This window comes from Labeo rohita, chromosome 12, assembly GCF_022985175.1.
Source record: "Labeo rohita strain BAU-BD-2019 chromosome 12, IGBB_LRoh.1.0, whole genome shotgun sequence".
Lineage (NCBI taxonomy): Eukaryota > Metazoa > Chordata > Actinopteri > Cypriniformes > Cyprinidae > Labeo > Labeo rohita.
Genome location: NC_066880.1, coordinates 27,059,316 through 27,085,794, shown reverse-complemented (window position 1 = coordinate 27,085,794; position 26,479 = coordinate 27,059,316). Strand labels below are relative to the sequence as shown.

General features: G+C 35.3%; 1 protein-coding gene across 1 annotated transcript; it reads right to left on the bottom strand.

Moving 5' to 3' along the window:
• Nucleotides 1-1,194: 1,194 nt before the first annotated feature.
• Nucleotides 1,195-25,233, bottom strand: LOC127173835 (transient receptor potential cation channel subfamily M member 4-like). Its single transcript, XM_051123858.1, has 28 exons — nucleotides 25,020-25,233; nucleotides 23,273-23,334; nucleotides 23,008-23,185; nucleotides 22,218-22,398; nucleotides 19,631-19,800; nucleotides 19,008-19,176; nucleotides 18,478-18,542; nucleotides 16,517-16,744; nucleotides 16,109-16,205; nucleotides 15,858-15,979; nucleotides 14,226-14,459; nucleotides 13,191-13,292; nucleotides 12,955-13,083; nucleotides 10,892-11,021; nucleotides 10,647-10,792; nucleotides 10,455-10,567; nucleotides 8,993-9,103; nucleotides 8,874-8,920; nucleotides 8,504-8,742; nucleotides 8,252-8,367; nucleotides 7,936-8,068; nucleotides 6,046-6,220; nucleotides 5,348-5,513; nucleotides 5,081-5,262; nucleotides 4,862-4,994; nucleotides 3,949-4,021; nucleotides 3,769-3,862; nucleotides 1,195-2,170 (listed from the first exon to the last, which is right to left on the bottom strand). The coding sequence occupies exons 1-28, from the start codon at nucleotides 25,074-25,076 to the stop codon at nucleotides 2,163-2,165; spliced, it is 3,660 nt and encodes a 1,219-aa protein (XP_050979815.1). The 5' UTR covers nucleotides 25,077-25,233; the 3' UTR covers nucleotides 1,195-2,162.
• Between the last annotated feature and the right edge of the window lie 1,246 nt (nucleotides 25,234-26,479).

The window sequence follows — 26,479 nt, the reverse complement described above, 5'->3', positions numbered from 1 at the left end:
TATGTTTTAAAATGTAATTTATTCCTGTGATTTCAAAACTGAATTTTTAGCATTATTACTCCAGTCTTCTGTGTCACATGATCCTTCAGAAATCATTCTAATATGCTGATTTTCAGGTTTAAATTTTTTCAGGTTTCTTTGATAAATAGACAGTCCAAAAGAACATTATCTGGAATAGAAATCTTTTGTAACACTGTAAATGTCTTTAACTTTTGATCAAAAGTTGATCACTTTGGATCAATTTAAAGCATCTTTGCCAAAAATAATAATAATAATAATACTAAAATAAAATTATACTGACTCCAAGGTTTTGAATAGTATAGTGTATAACATTACAAAAGCTTTTTATTTCAGATTAATGCTGACCTTTAGATCTTTCTATCCATCAAAGAATACCGAAAAAAATGTTTTGAATATTGATAATAATAAAAATGTTTTTTGAACAGCAAATCAGCATTAGAATGATTTCTGAAGGGTCATGTGACACTGAAGACTGGAATAATGATATTATAAATATAGTTTTGATCACAGGAATAAATTACATTTTAAAATATATTAAAAAAAAAAACAGTTATTTTAAATAGTAAACATATTTCAGAATATTACTGTTTTTGCTGTATTTTTGGTTCATATAAATGTAGGCTTGGTGAACAGAAAAAAAATCTTTAAAAAAAAAAAAAAAAATTCTACTGTTCAAATACTTTTGACTGGTATTGTATATTCATTATGGAGTCACAGTTAATTGTCTGTTATTGGTCTGATTATCCAAACCCACAAAACCAGGCCTGCAAATTAATGAAAGAACACATTATACATACATACACTTCATATTTAATGTAGATTGAATGAATAGTATAGTTTTAATACATTACATTTTTAAGAACATGACTTTCAGAAGAGTTTGCATTGCACTTGCATGAGCATTTTGAGCTGTTTAAAATAGTAAATGATTTTGTGAAGCAATTTGTTTAACTGATTTAGACTTTTCAGAGCTTAGTTTCTCCCATCACTAAATTATAGCTTATGACTGTCATATAAAAAAAGTGGCAGTAGGTTTTAGGTTTTTTTTGTTTGTTTGTTTTTGACAAACTGTTTTTGACGAACTGTCCTGACAAAACTTCCTGTTTCAATGGGTAATACATTAACACAGGGGAAAAAAAAAAAAAAAAAAAAAAGTTCAGCGAGTCCATCGGAACAGCTTTTTTTTTTTTGGACAGGTGGGGGTCGGGGAAAAGAGAACATGGTAAAGGATCTTTGTTGCCCCTGAAATCCGAGAAGCAAACTTGGACACGCAACCTATTTATCTCCTCTCTGTCAGCTGAGGTTGCCAAAACATTACAATCCTTTTAAACAGTTACATCAGATGTCATGGTTTCAGAATGCATATTTAAAGTCTAATATAAAAAATAAAAAAAACCAGACAAAATGAACACAAAAAAAGACAATGGAGGACTCAAAAACAGCATCACAAAATTAAACATATAAATATCCAAAAATATAATACAAAAAGACCCAAACAAAATCTGAGAACATTGTTACAGAATGCAATTACAGTACATCTTGTGTAAACAAAGTCATTGCAGCATTTTAGTTCCATATCTGAGTGCACACAACACTCAAATATAGATTTTTGATTTGTTTGGTTTGTCAAATGATAAAGTTTAAAGTATTAAAACATGTTTCATGTACTGTAACATATGTGTGATAATCAATAAATGTGAATTATTCATAAGTTCATTAACAAGACGACAGTTGTATAAGTTACAATATGCTTTGTTCATTCCTACTGCAGCTGTTAAGCCATTAAAACATTTCTTTATTCTTCTAAATAATGTTAGAGCTCTATAAAACCTGATTTTTTTGAAGACAGTCACCCTGACCTTATAATAAAACCTAACAATAAACGTAATCTATGAGTGTAACATGACACAATTGACCTTTCAGTGTACAGTTAATTTCAAGGACATTCTGTGCCCTGTTCTAGTCCCACAATCACACGGAAAACCAGGACAGGTCATTTGGGAGTACTAAACTTCTAAGAGCAAGATGAACCGTGAAAAGGCCAGGATGACCAGTTTAAAAATGGAAACCAGAACAATACGGGTGAGTTTTTTGGACAAGTCACTGCCCCTCCTTTCACTGACGCTCTCCAGCTTCTTGGTTCATGTGTCTGTGGGGGTAAGAGACAGAAGACTGAAGAATACAGGAAAGAAGGTTCTTTTTCATTTCTCAGTGGAAGCTGAAATGGCTGAGGCTGATGACAAAATGATGAACCATGAATCAGGCTTATCAGGCAACAGCAAAAATATATCCACTAAAGCTGTCGTTCTCAACTGGTTTGAGTGGATATCAACAAAATCCTCCATTTTAAATAGATGACAATTATTTTAATTTTCCCATCCAAATTATGAATAATTATACAGTTATACAATTTCCAGACAGAAGTTTAGAGCATTTTACAATTATTCAGCCAAAATAAGAACTATTATTAAAAGTTTGAGGTTTTGAATATGTCAAAGCCAAGAATTCAAGACATACATATAAGTATTATAACTTTGTTTAAAATATATAATTATAATAAATAATAAAATTATTATATGTATATATATATATATATATATATATATATATATATATATATATATATATAGAATTAAATTATATAATATAGAATTAAAATTATATAATATATTAAAATTATATATATATATATATATATATATATATATATATAAAATATTATCAAATATCCATTTTTATTTTATAGTACAATTGTAGCTTACAAAAGTAGTATATTTCATATTTCTGTCATTCTTTTTTAGAATTAGAGTAATAATAGTAATAATAACAACAGCAGTTCCTTGAAACTGGAAGCCGGTTTCCACCAATGAATAAAAAATAAAATTTTATTTTACATTTTTCTCAGAATTGTAATATAAAGTCAGAATCACAAGATATAAATTCACAATTCTGACTTTTTTTTTTTAATTGCATGATATAAACTCACAATCGCAACAAATATTTGCGCAAACGCAAGTTCGTATCTCACAATTGCGAGTTTATTTCTCGCAATTCAGACATTTTTTAAGAATTGTGAGATATAAACTCGCAACTGCTAATTATAAAGTCCAATTCTGAGGGGAAACACTGAAATGTTCTCAGAGTTGTAAGAGAGACTCGCAATTGCATGACAAAGTCAGAACTGCGAGATATAAACTCACAATTCTGAGGAAAAAAGTGAACTGTGAGTTTATCTTGCAATTCTTTATTTCTGAGAACTGCAGGTTTATTGCTCAGAATTGCGAGTTCGTATCATGCAATTTTGAGAAAAATCAGAACTGTGAAATGTAAACTCATAATTGTGAAAAAAAATTCAGAATTGTGAGATAAAAAGTTACTTATTTTTATCTTCCTTTCAGTGGCGGAAACAGGATTCCATATAAAACAGTTCAAAAACTACAAAAAAAAAAAAAATTTCATCATTTACTTGCATATCATGCAACTATTAAAGAACATAAGAGAACCAGGAATACATAAATGTGTTGTTAAATTAAAGTAATATTAACCTAAAATCTCAAGGGAACTTCAAGTAAATACTTCACATTTTAAATTAACTTAACTTAACTTAACATAACTTAACTTTGGGAAAACCCTCTTTTTAATTACAACATTATTTTTAGATTCCATCCTTGACCCTTTTATTTTTGTGAACCACCATGTGAGAATCACTGTGCTAAAATGTAATTATTGTGACAGAGGCAGGCGTACCTTTGCGAGTCGGGTGTGCTTTAATGCTCTTCGCTGTACTGCTCTGAGTCAGAGATTCCATTATCCACTGAAGAGAAGACGTACAGAACTCCATCTGCATACAGAAGAGCATTCATCTCAACAAAAGCCTGACATAGTCTATAAACAGTATAATACACATCTCACATTATGTGCCCCTACATCTGATTCTAGTGCTCGCAATCTGCGGTCAACATCTCTGATCTCGCCAACCTGTTTGATGACACCGTCCACTCTGAAACACACACAGTATCAACATTCTGCATTAATCTGAGGGTTATAATCACATTTTAATTTGATTATCTGTTTCTGATGGACAGTTTATACTTAAAAAAAAAAAAAAAAAAAAAAAGTCATTACAATAACATTTGTATTGTTAGTAATACAGTATTTCAAGATGAACACTTCCTGGGCCAAGCATTTAAATATCTTACTGGGAGATACTGAAATTAATATCATTTTTTGTTAGTTGGCTGTACTGCTCAATAATTACATTAGAAGCTATAAGAATTTCATAGTTTGGCTATATAAATATTAGCACCCGCACCCAGTTGGTTTTATTTTAATTTATTGTAATTCATTTTATTGTAATTAATTTTAACTTAACTTAACTCAACTCTCAGTTGGGTCTCTGAATAAAATTGTTTACTCAATTACATTAGAAGCTATAAGAATTTCATCATTTGGCTATATAAATATTAGCACCCACAGCCATTTGGTTTTATTTTATTTTATTTTATTTTTATTTAATTTATTTTTATTTAATTTAATTCTCAGTTGAGTCTCTGAATAAAATTGTTTTCCTCCCCAACTACGAGCGTCATACTCTATCTCATAGTATATGAGTCATAAAACCCTGATATATATATATATATATATATATATATATATATATATATATATATATATATTTATATTTATATTTATTTATATATATATATATATATATATATATTTTTTTTTTTTTTTTATACATTTATTTATGTATTTTTTTATTGAGTGTTGTAACAATATATCCAGACACACTAAATTCTTATTTCAGAAGAAAAATGTGCTTCATAAAAGTTGGACTTACTTAGCAGTCATGCGTTTCAGCCTCTCAGAGTCGGTCCCTCTTCGTTTTTTGTTCTCAAGAGTCAGAAAGTTCTCCTTCTGCAAGGTCTCCCATTTCACCAGCTTGTTAGCATCTCTACCCTTCAACTGCAGCGCTATTAAAAAAACAAATGCACTCAATTTTTACTTTACATCACATGGACACAAATCTGCTTCGAATGCAGCTGGTTTCTAACTTTACCAAATCTGTGAATTTTAGTGGATGGCACTTTGCGCAAGTTTCTTTTGATTAAGAGGTTGATGTGGGATAGGATGATGAAGGGTGGAGCGAGAGTCGGGCGTGAATGATACTCCACTATAAGATTATACCGCTGAAACTTCCAGTATGTGTCACTGCGCTCCTGAACCTTAGAGAAGGTGTAGCTGAAGAAACAGACACAAAGAGAAATGGATGAATGGATAATTTGATGAACACATACAGCTGATGAATAAATAGACAGACGAATACCTGAATGTGGCAATGAGCAGGTTGACTAGTAGGATGTTGGTGACTAGTAGGAATATGACCAGCAATACGACCACAAGCCAGTTGTGGCTGGTGTCTCTACATGGCTCTTTCCCTTGATTAATCAGTGTCAGGTTATCTGTGCAGTCTCTATCCCAATACTTCCCAGCTTAACACACACACAGAAACAATATAGTTAATGCATGATAACAAAAAGTTATGAAATATTATTAGTTGTCAAGTAAAGGAATAGTTAACATAATAATTAAGTTTTCCTGAACATTTAGTCACCCTGAGGCCATTTAAGATGTAGATGAGTTTGTTTTTTCATCAGAACAGATTTGGAGAAATGTAGCTGGTGAGCATCATTTGCTCACCGGTGGATCCTCAGCAGTGAATGGGTGCCGTCAGAATGAGAGTCCAAACAGCTGATAAAAACATCACAATAATCCACAAGTAATCCACACCACTCCAGTCCATCAGTTAATGTCTTGTGAAGCGAAAACCTGCATGTTTGTAAGAAACATGGACTTTTATTCGGCACCCATTCATTGCAAAGGATCCAGAAGATTCCCCAAATCTTTTCCAGTGAAGAAACAAACTCATCTACATCTTGGATGGCCTGAGGGTGAGCACATTTTCAGCAAAGCTTCACTTTTAGGTGAACTATTCCTTTAAGTGTAAGTCAGAAGTGAACATACTGTCTATTTCTTCAACAGGAATCTGTCCAAATATATGCAAATATGGTCTGTACAACACCCGTCGAAACGCTCTATCAGGGCTTGGGTCGTATTGGTATAGAAGAGCTTGATTGGCCACTCCATACGCACTCAGCCACACCGCCAGGAAGAATAAGAAGAAGAATGCATCCTTTATCTGTGGTTCATTCATATAAAATAAAAAGAGGAATGAGATGTTTAGTGGATTTAAAGCTCTTTGGCTGTTTGTGAAATATTGTTAATTTTATTTATTTATTTATTTATTTATATTTTTTTTTGTAAATAGAATTTACTAGTTATAACAATTATTTGAGTTTTTTTAGTTCAGAAATTCTAAAATACATTCAGGTGATACATTTTTAAATAAAACCATTGTGTATTTACATTAAAAACAGTACAATCCAATAAAATATGTACAAATAGAGTTGCAAAGTTGTAAAAATATAAATCATGCTTCTACTTGTACAACTTGTAGTTACATTAATTACATGATATCACACCCTTTTGTGGTATTCTTACATGAATCAAACAAATGTACTTGGTTAACCAGTTTTTTTTTTTAAGGCCTTATAAAGGGAACCCCAGGCATTAACACTTGAATGGCTGAAAGGAGACGTTCACTTTGAGAATAAAAAATTACAGATTCACCCCCTTGTCATCCAAGATGTTCATGTCTTTCTTTCTTCAGTCGTAAAGAAATTATGTTCTTTGAGGAAAATATTTTAGGAATGTTCTCCATACAGAGGTCTTCTATGATGCCCACGAGTTTGAACTTGTAAAATGCAGTTTAAATGCAGCTTTTAAGGAATCTAAACAATCCCAGCCAAGAAAGAAGGGCCTTATCTAGCAGCTTTCGAAGACAACTGATCGTTTTGCTAGATAAGCCCATTCTTCCTCGGCTGGGATCAGCGTTAAATTATCCGTACATTTTTGTTCTGGAAATGAACTTCTCCTTTAATATAATGTAAATGATGTCTCATTGTTTTATACATATTTTGGACTATGGGGGCTGTCATTATTTCAATGACGTGAAATGGATGCACTCAGTAAGTTACTGGCACTACCTGTTGCTATTTTTTACCACAACACAACTTGGAAAATAAAATACTGATACGATGCCACATTGTGCGGCTTGTGGTTGTAACTGTCAGTCGAAGGGCAACAAGAGAAGCAATGCAAGTCTTCACTGCTTTCCTAGTGATAGGAAGAGGAGAAAAGAATGGGAAGATGCCTGTAAATGAATAAAAATTCCTAAAGACCCGTGTCTTTGTTCTCTCCACTTCAGCCGTGACGCCTTTGAGGCTTTTAGTAAACCACAGCTACTGAAAGAGCTTACAAACGGCAGAGACAAGAAACGCTAGATGCCATCCTGGCAGGATGTAAACATGCAGACGACTGTCATGATGCTGCAGCCACTGAAGGAGTTTCTCAGCACGTTTAGACTCCTTGTGGGGAAAAATCTGATTGTACAACATTTGGTTTAAACCTTAAAGCTCTTTCAGGAGCTGTGGTCATCGTATCAGTATTTTATATTCCGCCCCGCATAGTACAGATAAGTATAAAGCAATGTGAATTTTTTAAATAACAAATTTTCATTGGGTTTCTACTACATTTGTCAATAAGAGACATCACTTACATTATATTAAGCCATACAAGTCTTAATACCTGGGGTTCCCTTAAAAAGCATGAAATGCATCTATATTTTTCTGTCTGCTGACTGAGTCACAGCTCATGCACTAGCAGGAAGATTGCTTGGAAAATTATTATTTTTATGGCAGTGCATTGCATGCATACTGATTTTTGCTGAATGCTGTCTACAGAGTTTCATTTGCACTTAATGTACAACTTTGATAACCTCTGTGATTATCTCACCATTTTGCCAAGTATGATGATTTTGGGTCCCAGCTGTCTATGAATGGCGAAAATGTGAATAAGCCGTATCGTGAAGACCATGTAGTCCATACACAGTATACCTCGTCCCATGTTGAATGACCAACTGAACATCCTAAAACCGACACAGAAGTACACAAAATATAGTTAGAATATAGGAGAATATAATTTCAGCATCATTACTCAAGTCCTCAGTGTCAGATGATCCTTCAGAAAACCTCCTCAAGAAACATTTCTGATTACTATCAATGTTGAAAACAGCTGCTATGTGGAAACGTACAGGACTGCCGAGCATTACCTGCAGCACAAACCAGCGATGAAGAGGGAGATGGCAAGAACGTCAAATTTATTCCACAAATCCTGAACATACACCATCAACCTCTGACCAAATGTCTTACTGCCCACAATGAATGTCTAGGAGTGAAAGAGAACAAAGAATTAATCAATAAACTAAACCAAAAAACTGAAAAATTCTCTCTTGTTTCTTTGTATCACTTTTGTTGATTTTTTTGTACAAGGAAAAATGTGATTTAAGAAATGCAGCACCTACCTCTCGAATCTCCTCGCACACGATGGTGAACACCCAAAAATACAGCACATACTCAGAAACGGCAGGGCCTTCAGGCGGAGGCGGCTTGAAGTCGACCAATAGCACGTAGGCGTACAGAAACAGGAAGAGGAAGTACATCACAACGTTGCCGATGAATGAAGTGACAGGGGCGTACCAGAACTGCTTCCAGCGGAAAATCCAAAAGGGACTCTTCTTGGGTTGTAAATTCATAGAAGTACCTGCTTACAGGAAGGAGTAAACAGGGAAAGCCAATAGGAAAAGCCTGTTTTGGTCAGTCTGATCAAGGTATAGGACCAAAAAAAAAAATTGTTAGTGAAATTCCAGTGGGTTTCAAAATCAACAGTCTGACCTTTTGTTGGTCGTCTGATGTTATTCAAGTCCTCATGATCAACTTCACTGCAAAATAATGCAAGATAATAAATACAGAGATTTTACATTTATTTATGTATTAAATTAAACCCAACTTACTGGTTTTTGATGTCAGCGAAGGAGAAGATGGTCTCTCCGTAGTGAGTGTCTGTTGCAGAAGATGGAGGTGCCAGCACTGACGATTTCACCTCTTCTGGATTTTCCGGTTTCCTGTGAGGAAGGCAACTCTTACTACACAGTAAATTTTCAAATTGTACCATATTGGAAAAAATTTTACACTCCCAATTTGTAAAAATGGTATTATTACTTCATAATTTCACTACTAGTTAATAGTTTCACATCATAATATTTGTTTAGATTTTTGAAATTTCAAAAAGTTTGTATACTCTCCCTGCTGAAAAAAAAAAACAAAAGACACAGTCACAAAATTTGTAATGGTTTTACTGGTTATAATGAGTCTTGTATAGACCAGTTTGGTGTTCGTAAACAGTGATGATGTTTTTGTGGAATATTCTCAAGGATCAGGATTGGTGCTGGTCAAGCATTTTCTTAACTGATCGGTATCAGCTCTCCTCAGTCCGAATGATTGGATATGCGCCTAATAGCATACATTTATCTAGGTTTAACGTTTAAACTAACATTGTTTTATACTTGAACTGTTTTATATCAATAGATTTTATTTTAGGCAAGTCGGGACTGATGATTTGAGAAGGCAAAATTGATCAGACAGGCTATGATCAGTCTTCCGATGGCTGTTTGGTCGTTACTTAAAACAAACAAACAAACGTATATTTAACAAACAAAAAAAAATGCTTCAAGCATTTTTCTAAATTAGCTTAATGCTTTAATAGCATTATTTTTGAACTGTTACTGCCTTATTCAGCAAAGATTTTCTTCACTCACAGTATGAGTTGCAGTCTGAGACGTTTTTCTGCCGCATTTTGATTGACAGAATACTATCAGCCCTGATCATCGCCGATGGCCGATAGTGAAATAAATTGCTTTTATCGGCCGATACCGATCTCTAATAATAAACCATTGTGTATGCAAATTACTTTTACTCTCTGCACAACTCTGTATACATTGGATTGATTTTAATACCTTTAATGTACTTGTAGTGACATTCCTATAAGAATATACAAGTACCAGATAGGGACTCCGTATCAGCAGATACTCAATATTCAATACTTTTCTATCCTGTCAAATAAAACTTACCAAATTGGTACGATGATATGAAGTTTTTTAAAATATGGTTTTAAAAGATTGGTTTGAGAAGTCTTGACAGGTAAGTTACCTCTAATAAGTCAATTTTAGCTCTATATTTCCACCCTATTAAGCATCCCGTTAATTTTCTAATAATTTTTTTTCTTTTCTTAATAATGTCTAAAGGATCAATGAGCTGTTCAGTTAAAAAATGCTGACAATTATTTCATGTCGGTCCTTGCTGGGTTAAAAAGGTCATTATGGTAAATGCAAAAACGAAAAGAAGTGAAGCATAGTGATAATGTAAGGAAAGATGGACTTGGAAGGAAACAGAGGAAATTTAAACGGAATTACTAACTTGAAATTAATGAGATTGGTGTAGACAAGAGGAGGAATGACTATCGTCAGTGCAAGTTTCCAGAGCTCTGTTCCTCTTTCCATGTCACCCCACCAGATCTGAGACAGCAGGGACTAAAAAAAGAGACCTTTTAGAAAAACAACCACCTTATTTCAAAAGAAACGATGCTACTAATGATCTATGCCGACAAACCTGTACTCCATCGTGGCTGAAGAAAACACGGGCGTCAGCGGCCATGGCCATCTTTAGACAGGTGGTGTCAACCCACAGTTTAGACTTGCGGATCAGCAGCTTATACGAATGGCTTGCTTTGGTTTCGTAGCACGTGCTAAACACATCTGTCAAAAAGGTTGGAGAGAAGAGTGGAGAGAAGCTTGAACTTTCTTTTAGCACTGGTTTTATAAGATATCAAAAGCAAAGACTTTCACACATCCTACCATGAGCCAGAAACTCAAACTTTGTGGCCAACTCCTTCATGGAAAGCTTAGCTTCTGTCTCAATCTCCAGTTTAGACAGCTCCCTCAATAGTTTACATCCTCCCAGAGCCGTCAGAACCGACTCACCGCACTGAGAGAGAAGAGCGGCACACATGAGCATGATTCTGCAGATTATTTAAATATTGTATTACACTCTTAATAATAAGGTTTGGAACCATTTAAAAAAAAAAAAAAAAACAACAGCAAAAATAAAACAATATTTTTCTAACAATATAAGTCTTTACTATCACTTTTTAATCAATTTAACACATCCTTTCTGAATAAAAGTATTAATTTCTTTAAAAAAATAAAGAACAATTTACTGACCCCAAACTTTGATAGTAGTGTATATTGTTACAAAAGATTTCTATTTTAAATAAATGCTGCTCTTTCCAGCATTTTATTCCAGAATCCTAAAAAAAGCATCACAAGTTCCAAAAAAAAAATAAAATAAAATATTAAGCACCACAACTGTTTCCAACACTGATAATAAAATAGCATATTAGAATGATTTCTGAAGGATCATGTGACACTGAAGGCTGAAGTAATGATGCTAAAAATTCAGCTTTGCATCACAGAAATAAATTCTATTTTAAAGCATATTAAAATAGAAAATGACCATTTGAAATGGCAATAACGTTTCACAATATTTCAGTTTTTTCTGTATTTTTAATCAAATAAACGGAGCCTTGACGAGCAAAAAAGGCTTCTTTAAAAACATTAAAAATCTTTTTAATGACAGTGTACATATGTTTATAACGCTTTATAACATTTCATTTTAAAAAAGCAGTTGAGATTTGTTACATACTGTAACATTTATAACTACGTTAGAAAACTGTGCATGTGGATAAAGTATACATATAATAAGTATATAGTTTACATTATACCAATAATGATCAGTGTTGGGCAAGTTACTTCCAAGATGTAATACATTATATATTACTAGTTACTGTCTTTTAAAAGTAATTAGTTACATTACAATATTACTTTCTCTGAATTGTAATGCGTTACACTACTTTTAAGTTACTTTTGAGTTACTTTCACCAAAATATCCACAGAAGTATGACTAGGCATTATAAAATACTAAAATGTAGTTTATTGCTGCTCATTATAGTGGAGGGTAATAAAGTAGGTCAATATAGCATAAAATTATAAAATCATATTTAGATAGGCTACCGGTATGTAAGTCAACAATTTACAGGGGCGATTCTAGGATTTTCATTTTAGGGGGGCTCAGCCCCCAATGAGGGTATAATAACAAAAATTAAATAAATAAATAAAATAAATATTGCAATATTCCACTGTATTGTATAGATAGGTATAACATTTGATTACTGAATAAGCCAAATACAAGTCTTTCTGATCTCTCACACACCTGTTTACTGTACAAATACAAAATTTTACTGTTTGCATTTCTAGTACAAGCCTCTTTCCTTAGCTGAAGTGTGCAAACCTCTTTGCCACATGCACTAGAAACAATTGAAAGTTAAATTTTCAAATGAAAATGGCAACAGGATAGTTTTATAAAGTATGCATTAATGTGCTTCATTTTCGCTGGAGAAAACAGCTGTGGTGTGATGAGGGGTGAACATAGCGAAAACGTAGGCTACAGTAGATGTGTCATATTCTGAGTTTGCATTTCACTGTTTTTATACTGAAACTGTTTTTTGTGAGTGAGATGAATTAATGCATGTTCACATTTAGTCTAGAATACAGTAACATCATGTTTACTCCCAATTTCCCAGCAGGAGACTTGTCAATCAATAAATGGGGAAAAAAGTAACTGGCATTACTTATTTGAAAAAGTAACTCAGATATTTTCTTAGAAATTCAAAAGTAATGCATTACTTTACTAGTTACTTGAAAAAAGCAATATTATTATGTAACTTGAGTTACTTGTGATGCGTTACCCCCAACACTGATAATGATACAATGTAAAATCTGTAAAATCAGCCTATAACTGATATATTGTGCATCCCTAACAATGTGACAATAACCACAGCAACTCATCAGAAGCATGTTACCATTTCCCAGCAGAAGATCGCCATTTCACCACGGTTCTGCAGCACCGCCCAGAGGAAGAGACATAACCACGGGTCCTTACACATGTTTTGTCGATAAAAGCAATCCTCCTTCAGGAACTTGCATACTTTCTGTAGGGTGGTATTCAAAGACATCAACATTTCATTTTTAGGTACTGAGCGGACAATGCAAAATTTCAATTTTTCAAATGAAACAGAACTAAAGTGAGGTCTGGTACCTTCAACGCTTTTCTTTTAGTAGATGCTGCATCCACCTTCAGTACAGACCTGTAGAAGGGCTGGCATACCTCTCCGAATAGATTCTCCAGCAGCTGACTGACCTACAGCACATATTCATTCATACTTTTTAGTCACATAACTGGTGCACAAAACATCCATAGAACTGCAACTGCAATCTGTTTTACGCCACAAATGTTTAGATCACCTCTCAGAAGATGAACAACAAAGAAATGTGAAATTTTGGGCATTTCGATCACTAAAAACTCTTAAAGTGCCCAATTAATATTCAGGACACACCTTATTGATGATGCACGCTGTATACACAGTGTTGGGAAGTAACTAGTTACATGTAACTAAATTCCGTAATTTAATTGCAAAATAAAAGTAACTGTAATCAGTTACAGTTACTTAGAAAAAAATATGTAATTAAACTAGTTACTTATGAAAATGTTAATGAGGGTTGCATCTAATTATTTTCATACACATACAGATTTAATTTACTTCTTTCATAAATTGCATTGACTGCTCTAAAATATAAGACAAAAATAAACAGTTTTTTTCCAAGGTTCATCCTGAACAGTTAAACTGCCCACTGTTCTTCAGAAAAATCCTTCAGGTCCCACAAATTCTTTGGTTTTTCCGCATTTTTGTGTATGTGAACCATTTCCAACAATGACTGTATGATTTTGAAATCCATCTTTTCACACTGAGTACAACTGAGGGACTCACATGCATCTATTACAGAAGGTTCAAACGCTCACTGATGCTTTAGAAGGAAAAACGATGCATTAAGAGCCGGGGGGTGAAAACTTTTTGAATTTGAATATCAGGGTACATTTAACTTATTTTGTCTTCTCGGAAACAGTAAGTATCTTCTCAGAATCTTCCTGGGGTCATGTGTCATTGTGAAGTTCTTCACATCTTAGATAGCCTGGAGGTGTAAATAATTAGAAAATTGCCCTCCAGGTGGGTGTTACCATGAATTGGTGGTAGACTAATTAATCTGCCGATATTTGTCCATTTCCAGATCTCACCTCATAAAGGCTGATGTCGCATGTCTCATCATTAGACTCTTCTATGCGCTCTTCCAGGAGATGCTGCAGCAGAGTGCCAGCCTGGGACGTTTTAGAGATGGATTTGTAAAGACTCTCCAGTCGGCCGTAAGTCAGGTAGCTCAAAATGTTCAGACCATTGTCAATGAAGAGACGCACAAACTGGGGTTTATTGTTCTCGAGGGCATCGGTCATGGAATCTTCTAAATCTTCATACTGTGGGTGCCAAAATATAACAGCTTTAATCATTCACATTACGCATAACAGATCAGTAGTTCATGTGCATCACGTAATTCCTGAGCTCAAATGTACTGATCAGTCTGAAATTTGGAGAAATATGAGACAAGCTGGTCAGTTAGTTAACCCTCTGGTTGTGTTCGGGTCAAATTGACCCCGGAGAAGATTTTCTTTTCCCGAAAATACTAACATTATTGCATTGGACTCAAACTTACTGACTTTGTTCACATAGGGTATAAGTACTTCTCAGAATTTTTTTTTTGGGGGGGGGGGGGGGTTATTTCACCCTGTCACACTTGTGTTGTTCCCGGTCAAAAATGACCAGACTCCAGACAACAGTTTATAAATCTCCCAATGTGCTATATTATTACCAAATATTGGATTCATTCTTTTTGTAAACTTGTTTTCTTTCATTTAGGACTGGTTTTGTGTTTCTATTTGCATCTGATTAATCGTAGGCCTCATTTTTCTGAGAGTAGGTACCTCGTTTTTTGAGTGAGTAATCATTTTTTATTAATAATTTTCCCAATATAAGATTAAAAAAAAAAAGGATGAAAATGTGTACTGTTTCTCACACTAGTATGTTTTTATGTTTAATCAGGAAGTTTGCTTTTAAATGCATTTATTTTGTACAAAATTGCACAAAGTCACACTCGTTAAAAATGGCCAGCCATTGAAAGTAAATGGGGAAGATCACAAAAAACAGGACCTTTATTTTGAAATGCTTTTATTTTCTGAAAAGGGGCACAAAGTAACACTTACGCTGTTCCTGCCCATCGTGACATACAAGAAAGAACACATTAAGATTATTTACATTATAACATTTCATGAAACAAACCAAAACTGTTATATTTCATAATGAAAGATTTACAAGCAATCGTTTGGAGTCCGGTCATTTTTGACCAGGAACACCATGTGTGTGACTTTTTGCAATTTTGCACAAAATAAAAGCATTTAAAAGCAAACCTCCAGATTAAACATTACAGCACACTAGTGTGAGAAATCGTGCACATTTTTATCATTTTTGATCTCATATTGTGAAAATTATTCATAAAAAAAATAATTTTTTCACTCAAAAAACGAGGTACCTACTAATATAGCATAATGATAGATTTATAAGCAACTGTCTGGAGTCCGGTCATTTTTTGACCAGGAACACCACAAGTGTGACAGGACTCCGAACACAACCAGAGGGTTAAAGTATGTTCAATACTACCATAACCTCTCAAAAGATACACTTACATTTATGAATTTGGTAGATGCTTTTTTCCAAAGTGACTCTGAATTCAATTTAATAATTTCATGCATTCTGTGGCAATCAAACCCAAGACCCTAGTTCAGGAGCTAACTAATATTCCTCACAATCCTCTACTATACCTTCCAGTCGATGTTTCCATTGAAGAGTTCACTCTTGGCAATGTCCACTCTGTTCCAGGTTACAGCCAGCTTCAACTCGTCAACATAGGGATTAGTAGACACCGAAACTCGCTGTTTACTCGCTGACACATACACACAGCAAAATTATGTGCATTAAAAGATACGAAACGTATGAACGCCAAAGTCCACTGTAGACAGAAGTTAGAAGTTTAAGTGAGGTGCAAACACTGCAATAACAAGTTAAAGTTTACCTTGAACAAGCACTTTAAGCATCACAGTGTCAAAATCATCCGCTCCTTCTGCGTGATAAATGGTGATGAGATCTTTGTTCTGGTAGATGTTTAAAACCTTTCAGGGACAAGCCAACCAACAAGAAAAACAAACAAAAAAATCAGCGCTTAAAAAAAGTGCCAGTGATATGACTTATGTCAGTGATAATGACTGATTATTCCATGTCAACTCAACCAGAGGTCCCCAACTAAAAATTATGATTTTTTTTTCTGGTGAATTAAACATATAAATTAATAAGAAAGACAAAATATTAAATATCATGGCTTAGTATTTATTAAGTAATCCACTATTTTGATTGTCTTTTTGTGAAAATGAAAGCCACTGTCTTTTATCATTATGTCTGATTAAATAACAAGTGTGATATTCACCTTGTCAACAAGCTTGTCCATGTCGTGCTCTGAAGAAAAGTATTTCTTTACTTTCGTGGTTATTCGTTCTCTAAGCTCCATTTTGGACGCCCCTTCCTCCTTTTCTGCTCCTCCAGACATCGGAGCAGACTGCACGTTCTCCACAATGTCACTCACACAATTGGCAAGGCCGCCCGAACCAGCCAGGACCAACCAAGGCATTGAATTCTTCAGAGAGACATCTAATCCCTGAGACAAGTAAAAACGGTAACAGAAACATTAAAGGGATAGTTCACCTAAAAATGAAAATTTGCTTTTAATTTATTCACTCTCAGACCCTACAAGATGTAGGTGACTTCTTTTCTTCAGTAGAAGAGTAAAGAAGATGTTTAGCTGAAACTGTGGTTCTTGGTCATTCATAAAAGCAAGACAGTGGCTACTGGCACTCGTGAGTCAAAAAAACATATCCACATTCCCTATAGGTACCAGCAACACCCAGTACCAGCAGCACTTATGCAGCCCCAGACCATGATGCTACCACCACCATGTTTGACTGTAGGAGAGACACAGTTTTCTTGGTACTCCTCACCAGGGCATCACCACACATGCTGGACACCATCTCAGCCAAACAAGTTTATCGTAGTCTCATCAGACCATAGAACATTGTTCCAGTAATTCGTGCTCTTGGGCAGGTTGTCTTCAGCAAACTGTTTGCGGGCTTTCTTGTAAGCCAGCTTCAGAAGAGGCTTCCTTCTCGGATGACGCTAATGCAAACCGACTTGTTGCAGCGTGCAGCGTATGGTCTGAGCACTGACAAGCGAACCTTCTATCTCTGCAACCTCTAAAGCAATGCTGGCAGCACTCATGCATCTGTTTTTTGAAGCCAGGTTCTTGCACCTGACGCACAGAACGAGTACTCAACTTCATTGATCGACCTTGCGAGGCCTATTCCGAATGGAACCTGTCTTGTAAAACCTCTGTATGACCCTGGCCACAGTACTGTAACTCAGTTTCAGGTTGTTACTGAACCTCTTATAGCCTAGGCCATCTTTGTGGAGAGCCACAATTCTAATTCTCAAATCTTCAGAGAGTTCTTTGCATGAGGTGCCTTGTTGAACATCCACAGGTCAGTATGAGAGAATTGTACTCAAAGCACCAAATTTTAACTGCTCTAATACAAGATACACACCTTTGTATGGTCCTGTCAAGCAGACAAAAACATGAACGTGATGAATAGGACATGTGGCTTTGCATGGTTAAACCACATAGTGATGTTATCACTTAGGGTGTACTCACTTTTGTTGCCAGCTGTTTTGACAATAATGGCTGTATGTTGAGTTATTTTTAGGGGACAGTAAATATACACTGCTATACAAGCTGCACATTGACTACTCTTAAATATATCCAAGCTTCATTTTTATAGTATTGTCTCATGAGTAGATATACTAAAATGACTGCTGAAACTTTTGTGAGATACTGTACACTGAACTATCTGGCAAAAAACCAAATCACATACGTAGGTTTTTTGGCTCATTTTGATTCAGACTGACTATGACGTCCAAAAGGGAGTTTTGATTGTGTAACTTGTAGATCTGTGTTGCTTAAGCCATGAACTGTTTTAGATGATTCAGTCTAATTTGATGAACTGGTTTATCCAGTTCACTAAGAAGAACCAGTTTAAAAGAATGATTCATTCGCAAACTGAACATCATTCTGGATCATGCGGTATTAATGTTCAGTTTCATGCACAGACCAATCGTTTCACTTCAAAAGACCAAAAGATAATATATCATCAGGAGCCACAGGTATTAATTTAGCTTTTTTTGACTCTCAAGTGCTGGTAGATACTTGCTTTTTATGAATCACCAAGGACAATGCTTTCAGCTAAAATTCTTCTTTACCGTTCTACTGCAGAAAAAAAGTCTAAATAAAATCTAAATTACTGAGGGCATTTTGTGTTGTTAAAACTGTAATCTGCTCACCTCCACCATGGAAGCTTCTCCAGATATCAGCATATTCAAAACAGGAATGTCAATGCTTGCACTGCCTGCATAGATAGAGATGACATATTTAAGCAACTGCACATCAGTCAGTATGAAATCCTTGTTGCTGTTATTAAACAGATCTTAACATAAATTACATATTAAACACATAACATGTTAAAACATGCATTAAATGTTGCAAATTCATACATTTTCATTGATATTGTTAATATTTCAGTCAATATAATAGTAATATTTCAGTAATACACTCTTGATATTATCATACTTTGTCAAATTCTATCATCTACGGACACTTTCTAAGTGATCGGCTTTGTTGTCTGCTCTTGCAATAGCTCAAAATGACCATTAGGTGGCCAAAATCTCTCCCTTGTTAAACCAATGTTTTGCTGGTTACAACAAGTATGTTCAATGAAATAACTGCAATGAAGGATTGCAAAGTAATACACATGTATCAGGAACATTTATAGAGCATTCCTAAGAACAGAGTGTCATTCAGTTTTATTTTGTACCTGGACGCTGACGTGAAATGTAATCTTCCAGGCGGCCTCTAAAACCGACCTCACCACCTTTACGTCCCACGGTCCCATCGTCCACCAGAAGGAAAGCCTTGTAGTTATTATCTAGACAGCAGGAGTCACGTGTTGTGCTTTGAACAAAATACTTTGCAGGGAAACTTCCCTACGAGAAAGAAAGAGGCACTGTTATTCTGAAAGACAGTGAACAATATGCAAAACGCAATGTGCATTGCCAGTTTATCTACATATTGGGGAAGTTCGCCTGTGTTAATGGCTATGTTTGGAATTGCATACTAACAAACTCCTCTAACTAACTTGAAGTACATAGCATGTAAACATTATACTATGGAAGCTTGTTTTTGCCAAAATTCTGACTCTTTCCCACTTGCAATTAGTTTATATCTCACAATTCCTCAGCGACTCTGAAAAGAAAAGTATGAATTGTGAAATAAAAAGATTTATTTGTAGATATCTTATAAACCAGTTTTGGTTCTCAGTTTTGCCCACAGTTTAAATTAAGATGACAGAGGATTATTTATTTGTAGGAAGGGTACAATATTTAGTGTTCAGTATGCTAGTACTGCACCATGGGCAATGTATTTTGTAAGCAGTGTTACCTCAGGGTTGACGAGCTGTTGGCGGTTATGTACCATTCCCCAGGGAGCGATCCCTATAGAAACCACTTTGTTGAAAGAGACAGAAGACACTGCAGTAGCGTGATCTCTCACCGCCTCGCCTACACACCTGCCGATTCCTTCCCTCAGCCCTGCGGTTATGATCCAAGCTCCTATGCATCCAAAATCCAAAATTAACTTTTGAATTGACAAAAAGAAGAGAGCCCACATCGCTCCCTTTCTGATCTCACTCCACTGGTTCCCAGTTGTTGTCAGAATCAAATCTAACCCTTGTGCGTCAGTAAAAAACACATAGGTCCTTAGTGGACAAAAATGTCCATGTCAAAAAACTGTCATAAAAATTTGAAGCTTGGGAGCACAGACTTAAGTTCGGTCTCATTTTAAAGAAGACCCATGGCAGATTATTTTTAAAAAGTGAAACCAAAAAAAAGTTATAGAGTTATTAAGTTTATGAAAATGCTTTATGAACAGTATTTTATATAAAATATATACTTTATGAAACATGTTGAACTGAACTTGCTAGAAAAAAATCAAAGCCATAAATCTAAAGTTGTGTTCCAAAATTGAGGTTGATATCTCAAAAAAATGAGCTTTCAGGAGGATTTTGTTTAGGCACAGTAACAGACTGTCCTCATTAGATGCCAGCAAAACTCCACTGGTGCACACAGTGGTTGGGTTTGTGATTTGCAGTAGTTTTTCTCTCTCACATATTACAATCACACACACAATATTTTTTATGACACGCATACAAACCACACTCTGACATCCATACCAACACACCCACACAATTATAGCTCCATTATTTATCCAATTCTCTATAATATGCTCTATATTATGCAGAAGCAGAAAACAGAAATAAAGCGAGTATTCGCTTTATTGGCCAAATCTGAAAAAAAGGGCACCATCTGGTAAAAAATGGTAAAAAAAAATTACAAATTTGAAGCTTTGCCAACAGAATGAAAGTCTATTAACAAAAATGGAATAATTTTCCAGTTAAATGGCACTGTGATTTAAAATAGCAGTTTTAATGGGTTTCAATGGGGACATTTTTGTCCTTAAGGTCCTGAGAGGAATAGTTTTTTGTACCTAGTGCAAAATAGATTTATTAAAGGAAATATGAGTGAAATAGTAAAATTCCAACAAAAATACACACCTGTGCAACAATTTATGCACCTGGCAATAACACAGGCAACATGATCAAAAAAAAAAAACTAAAAAAAAAAATGTCCAAAAGGTCGCACAAGGGTTAAAGACCACCCTGTAGTGAAAATCATTTTTTAACAGTTTATATGTCTGGTGTTTCTAATATGCTTAAAGACAAACCATGTGCAAATTCAACAGTTGGTACACTGGCAGTGTACCAAAGGCAGTCTCTGGGTTTAAAACCCAGTTTCTACCGTCACAAACACATAATCAATCCCATCAACTTGCGGGATGGAACTTTTCATATCATTAGTGAAGTGTTTCCCAAGGATGTTGATTTTTTTTTTTTTTTTAGAAGGCAGCAGTCTGGAATTTTTACATATCATTTTTACACAATCAAATTCAAGACCACACAATATGGCAATACTGACAGGCTTTCAGCACCTTATTTCACAACTACTACAAGTATGTGCTCCCTCACACCAGCCAAGAATGACAAAAATACTTGCTTCCTAACCTAGTTGTCTAATGAACCTAGCATTGCATATTACAAATATTCTTGGCTCTTTCACAAATTGCTTTTCTCCTTGTGTTTAGATAAAAGTGTCCGTTAAATGTAAAAATGTAATGTAAATGTAATAAAATTAAGGACATTTACTAGTCATAATTATTATATTTTATTGTTTATGCTTCTGTATCAATTATTAATTATTATTTTATTTCCATTTATTTTTATAAAACTGCATTGTGCATTATTTCATTGTGGTGAAAGGTCAGGGTTTTTAGACTATATTCACACAGAGAAGAACCTGCTGGGCCACTTTCCTGACATAATCCAGAAAACAATGAAATAATTAGTCTAGCTTGAATTTGTGTCTGGGTAGCTGGGCCTTTAATGGCTTGCAGTTAGTACAAAGATGAATGTATGATTCATATAATTGCTTGTAATGCCAGTCATTGTGTAAATTCATTGTGGTCATGCACTTTATCTCATTATGCATTTCAGGGAACATCTACAAACAAAAGGTCACATGACATAAAAACCTTTTCACAAACAAGAGGGAAAAACAACTAGCAGGTTTTTAAACCAAGTGTGTGTAAAAAAAATTACAGTCTGGAGATATAAAACTTCTACTCAGAAGTCAACACTTTACCACCACTGAAAGTAGCATAAATTATATACGTAAAGCAGTGGTGGCGAAGTCCGGTCCTGGAGAGCCGCAGCCCTGCAGAGTTCAGCTCCAACTCTAATAAAATCTCACCTGTCTGTAGCTTCCCATCACATGACCTTCAGACCTTGATTAGATTATTCGGCTGTGTTTGATTAGGGTTAAAGTAAAACTCTGCAGGGCTCCGGCTCTCCAGGATCGACGTTTGCCACCCCTGATATAAAGGAATAACATTATATAAGGAGACAATACGGAACCTGTACTCTGTGCCGCTTTAACCAGCCCCTGTCTCAGCACCTCTCGTACCCAGCTCTTGACCTTTGACCTTCCTTCACCGCCAACCACTGACACCACCAGGTTGGGCTGTTCAAGTTTCCAGTGTCGTCTCATGATATCAAAGACCCTGGAAGGATCTGTGGTGCTGGAGAGACGCAAAAACTGGGATAAAGAGAAGGATTAAGATTAAAACAGGGATCGAAGATTAAAAGCAACTGTAACTTACATGAAACATCAACTATGGACAATTTTTATGTCCCAGATTTTTAATAAAAAAAATTGTTATATGAAAGCCAAATTAAAACTGTACACTTTATACATTACAAATATTTTGCAGCTTTTTACGCAAAGATTTAGATTACCAAAACTTAGTTAATTAGTACAAAAATAATAATAACCATTAAGAATTATAAAGAGAAGGGGATTAAGATCAAAACAGGAATTTAAGGCGAAAGCAAACTGTAAATTAGAAAAAAAATGCATTTTATGTTAAAAAATGTTTTAAAAAAATAATAAAAGGAAATTTATGTAAAAAGTGTCATCACAGACCAGAACATTCTAAAATATTATTAAAGATTTACTGATTTAATATTAATTACTTTAAATATAATTATTTTATTTTAACTTTTTTTTTTTTTCATTCATTCATATATATTAATGATCCATATCACTAATAAGTTTTTAGTGTTATATATAACGCTCTTACAGGATTCATCCAGGCTCACTACTGTCACAATGCTATCAATCTGAACATATATATAAGGAACTCACATAGCTGTGTCTCTTGCCAGCCCCAGCAAACTCCAGCTCTCCATAGGCATCTGTGGGCTGCTCAGAGGAGTGCTGTGTGCTGTCCCAGTGACTGACGATGGCCGTGCTGAAGTAATCGCCCAGGGCCACTGAAGGGTGGGAGTCCCGTGTGGCCCCACACTGACACAGACCGCCATTGCTACAAAAAAAAAACAGACAGAGGATCTGTCCTCTGAACATCCTACAGAAGATGCACTGAACACTCACTAAAAGTCAACCATCTTACCTGAAAGAGTCCTCCACAAATGTTGTGCACAATCTCTTCTTAAAGAAATTTGGAACCCAGCTCTAAAACCAATAACACATACTTGTAAATAATGGACTAGAAAACATGATATAGTACAACAGTGGCCTTGGACTTGCACTGTAAAGAAATTACCAAGATAAAGGAGGATTAAGCTAATCATGTGATCTACTGAGGAAAAAAAAATGCTGGAATTGCGTAACATCTTGTCTTTTCAGTAACACTTTACAGTAGGGTCACTAATAATTTGTAATATATAATATATTTTTTTAAAACTATATTAGTAAAAGTATACATTTTCATTGTTCATGTTCACAGTGCATTAATATGAAGAAATGCAACTTTTGATATTAAAAATACATGAGTAAACACTGAAATTAGCATTGACTATCTGTAGTGAATGGGTGCCGTCAGAATGCAAGTCCAAACAGCTGATAATCCAGTCCATCAATTAACATCTTGTGATGAAACAAATTCATCATTAAGGTGTTTTCAGCTTCCAGCTAAAATGTCCATAATCCATAACATCGGACTACTTGTTAAATACTGTGATGTTTTTATCTGACGTTTGAACTCTCATTCTGACGGCACCCATTCACTGCAGAGGATCCATTGGTGAGCAAGTGATGCAATGCTACATTTCTCCAAATCTGTTTTCATGAAGAAGCAAACTCATCTACATCTTGAATAACCTAAAGATGAGAACAATTCTTGGAAATTGTTCATTTTTGGGTGAACTATTCCTGTAATAAATGCTGTAGAGGTGTTGTTCACTGTTAGTTCATGTAAACTAATAATATAGGTCACTAATGTTAACAAATGGAAAATTACGTCTAACAAATTACCATCACGTCTTACCATCTTATCTAATGGTTTTGCGCAAGGAAGGTCAAAATGAATGAAAGTCCCCATTTAATTTCATCAGTCACAAATTAGGTTAAACGTCTCACTTTACCCCAAATTGTAATTTCATCATCAGGTCCCCACCCACCCACCCATTCATCATGAAAGCAAGCCAGACCAGTTTACCCTTTACAGAACCTCATCACTTATTTAGACTATAAGAACTGGCAAGCTTTGTGTTTTGTGTCCATGCCGTGTCTAGAACACAGAAACATAAAACGCACAAACTTCATTCATGCACAGTATAATTAACCACTATTATCAAACAGTTCTTCAAAGGAACATGGGCTAATTCTTTAAAAACTTTAAATGAAATGCTAAAAATCTGATAAATGACAGCTTACACTATATGTATTACAGCTTATTAGTCACTTTATATATAAGTAACAGACTGAAATCTGGAAAACTACATACTTTTAACTTTACTGTGTATGCAGTGGTTTTAATATTCATTCAACTCCCATTAATAAAAAGAACAGCAGAAATAACATAAAATACTTTCATAAAACACATGAAGTACATTAAAATTACAACATATTTAACCCCACTGTAACAGGAACGCTGTAGTTAGTAAAAATGTGAGTAACAATACTACTGTATAAGAAGCACATGCACAGTCTTGTAAGTCATGGTATGTTGTTTTTGAGAAACTCCCTATTCATTCCAGTCCTATTCATTGCCAACATTAAATCTAAACGATACCGAATTGCAAGCAGTCTGTATAAAAGACCATAAAAAGTTTACAGCATGTTTTGTAACAACACTAAATCAAATGCAAGTGACTCGTTTTTAGCTTCAGGTGCTGTGAGCTTTCTGACAGACCTACCAGATCTTGTTTTGGCATCACAGCCACTGCACCTTCTTCTGCGTCCTTTTCATTCATCTTGGTTTGTTTATGGACTTTCTAACGTCGCTGTTTGTCGTGAGTTTCACTTCAGTGCGCTCCGCTGCAGCGCCGTATAACGTCCATGACACGCGTGAACGAGGAAGTCCGGGATCGGCCGAGAGACTGGTTGTACCTGAGAAATCAGGTGTAACCAGCGCCCGGGGTGTGGTTACTGAGGAGGAAGGTGCACGTGAGTAGAGGCAAAAAAGACGAAGAGAGCATATTAGATGCTCGCCTGAAGCCGAATCCGGTTAATTGTACGTTACACAAAGGATTTGTCTGGGTATGCTGTTCCAAAAATAACCGTCTACAAAATGCCAAGTTAGTTTTCTGATGATATCATTGCTTGTTGCTCACTATACTTTAGTACAACGCACATTTTTGATCTAGTGTTTTTTTTTTTTTAAATTATTATTAAAAAATACAATAAATATGACATTGCGTAATATTACATTTACATGTGTTACATTTAGCAGACGCTTTTATCCAAAGTGACTTAATTGAGAAATAAAACAAGCGATTCTTCATAAAGAGGGAAATAAACACAAGTGCTCGTAATGCAAACTAGACAGTAAAGTTCGTAGACAAACTTTAAGTTGGCTTGAAAAAGCCTAGCCAGAAAGTTTTGAAAGTTTTAAAAGTTTTAAGTTAAGTTTGACTGTTTTCAGTTTAAAATAGTTTAAAAGATTAAAGTCTGAATGTTTTGAAGGCAATACAGTCTATTAGAAAAATATATAGATATGGTGTTGCTGTGTGGTTGCTAGGTTACTCAGGGTGGTTGCTAGGGTACCTGGGGTGGTTGCTAGGGTGTTGCTATGTTGTTGCTAGGGTATCCAGGGTGGTTGCTAGGGCGGTTGCTAAGGTGTTGCTAGGGTACCTGGGGTGGTTGCTAAGGTGTTGCTAGGGTACTCAGGGTGGTTGCTAAGGTGTTGCTAGGCGGTTGCTAGGGTACTCAGGCTGGTTGCTAAGGTGTTGCTAAGCGGTTGCTAGGGTATCCAGGGCGGTTGCTAGGGTGTTGCTAGGCGGTTGCTAGGGTACTAAGGCTGGTTGCTAAGGTGTTGCTAAGCATTGCTAGAGTACTCAGGGTGGTTGCTATTTAAGTTGCTAGGTGGTTGCTATGCTACCTGGGGTGGTTGCTAAGGTGTTGTTAGGCGGTTGCTAAGGTACTCAGGCTGGTTGCTAGGGTGTTGCTATGTAGTTGCTATGCTTCCTGGGATGGTTACTAAGTTGTTGCTAGGCGGTTGCTAGGGTACTCAGGGTGTTTACTAGGGTGTTGCTATGCGGTTGGTAGGGTACCCGGGGGTGGTTGCTAAGGTGTTGCTAGGCGGTTACTAGGGTACCCAGGGTGGTTGCTAAGGTGTTGCTAGGCAGTTGCTAGGGTACTCTGGGTGATTGCTATG

Bases quoted from the DNA above. Each gene is read 5' to 3' on its own strand.
- LOC127173835 (XM_051123858.1), bottom strand. From the start codon at position 25,076: ATGAATGAAAAGGACGCAGAAGAAGGTGCAGTGGCTGTGATGCCAAAA. The intron at 14,460-15,857 runs GTATAGTAGAGG...TGGCACCCACAG, and splicing joins ATGGAAACATCGACTGGAAG to TATGAAGATTTAGAAGATTC. The intron at 3,863-3,948 runs GTAGGGGCACAT...TTCTGTATGCAG, and splicing joins TGCGAGCACTAGAATCAGAT to ATGGAGTTCTGTACGTCTTC.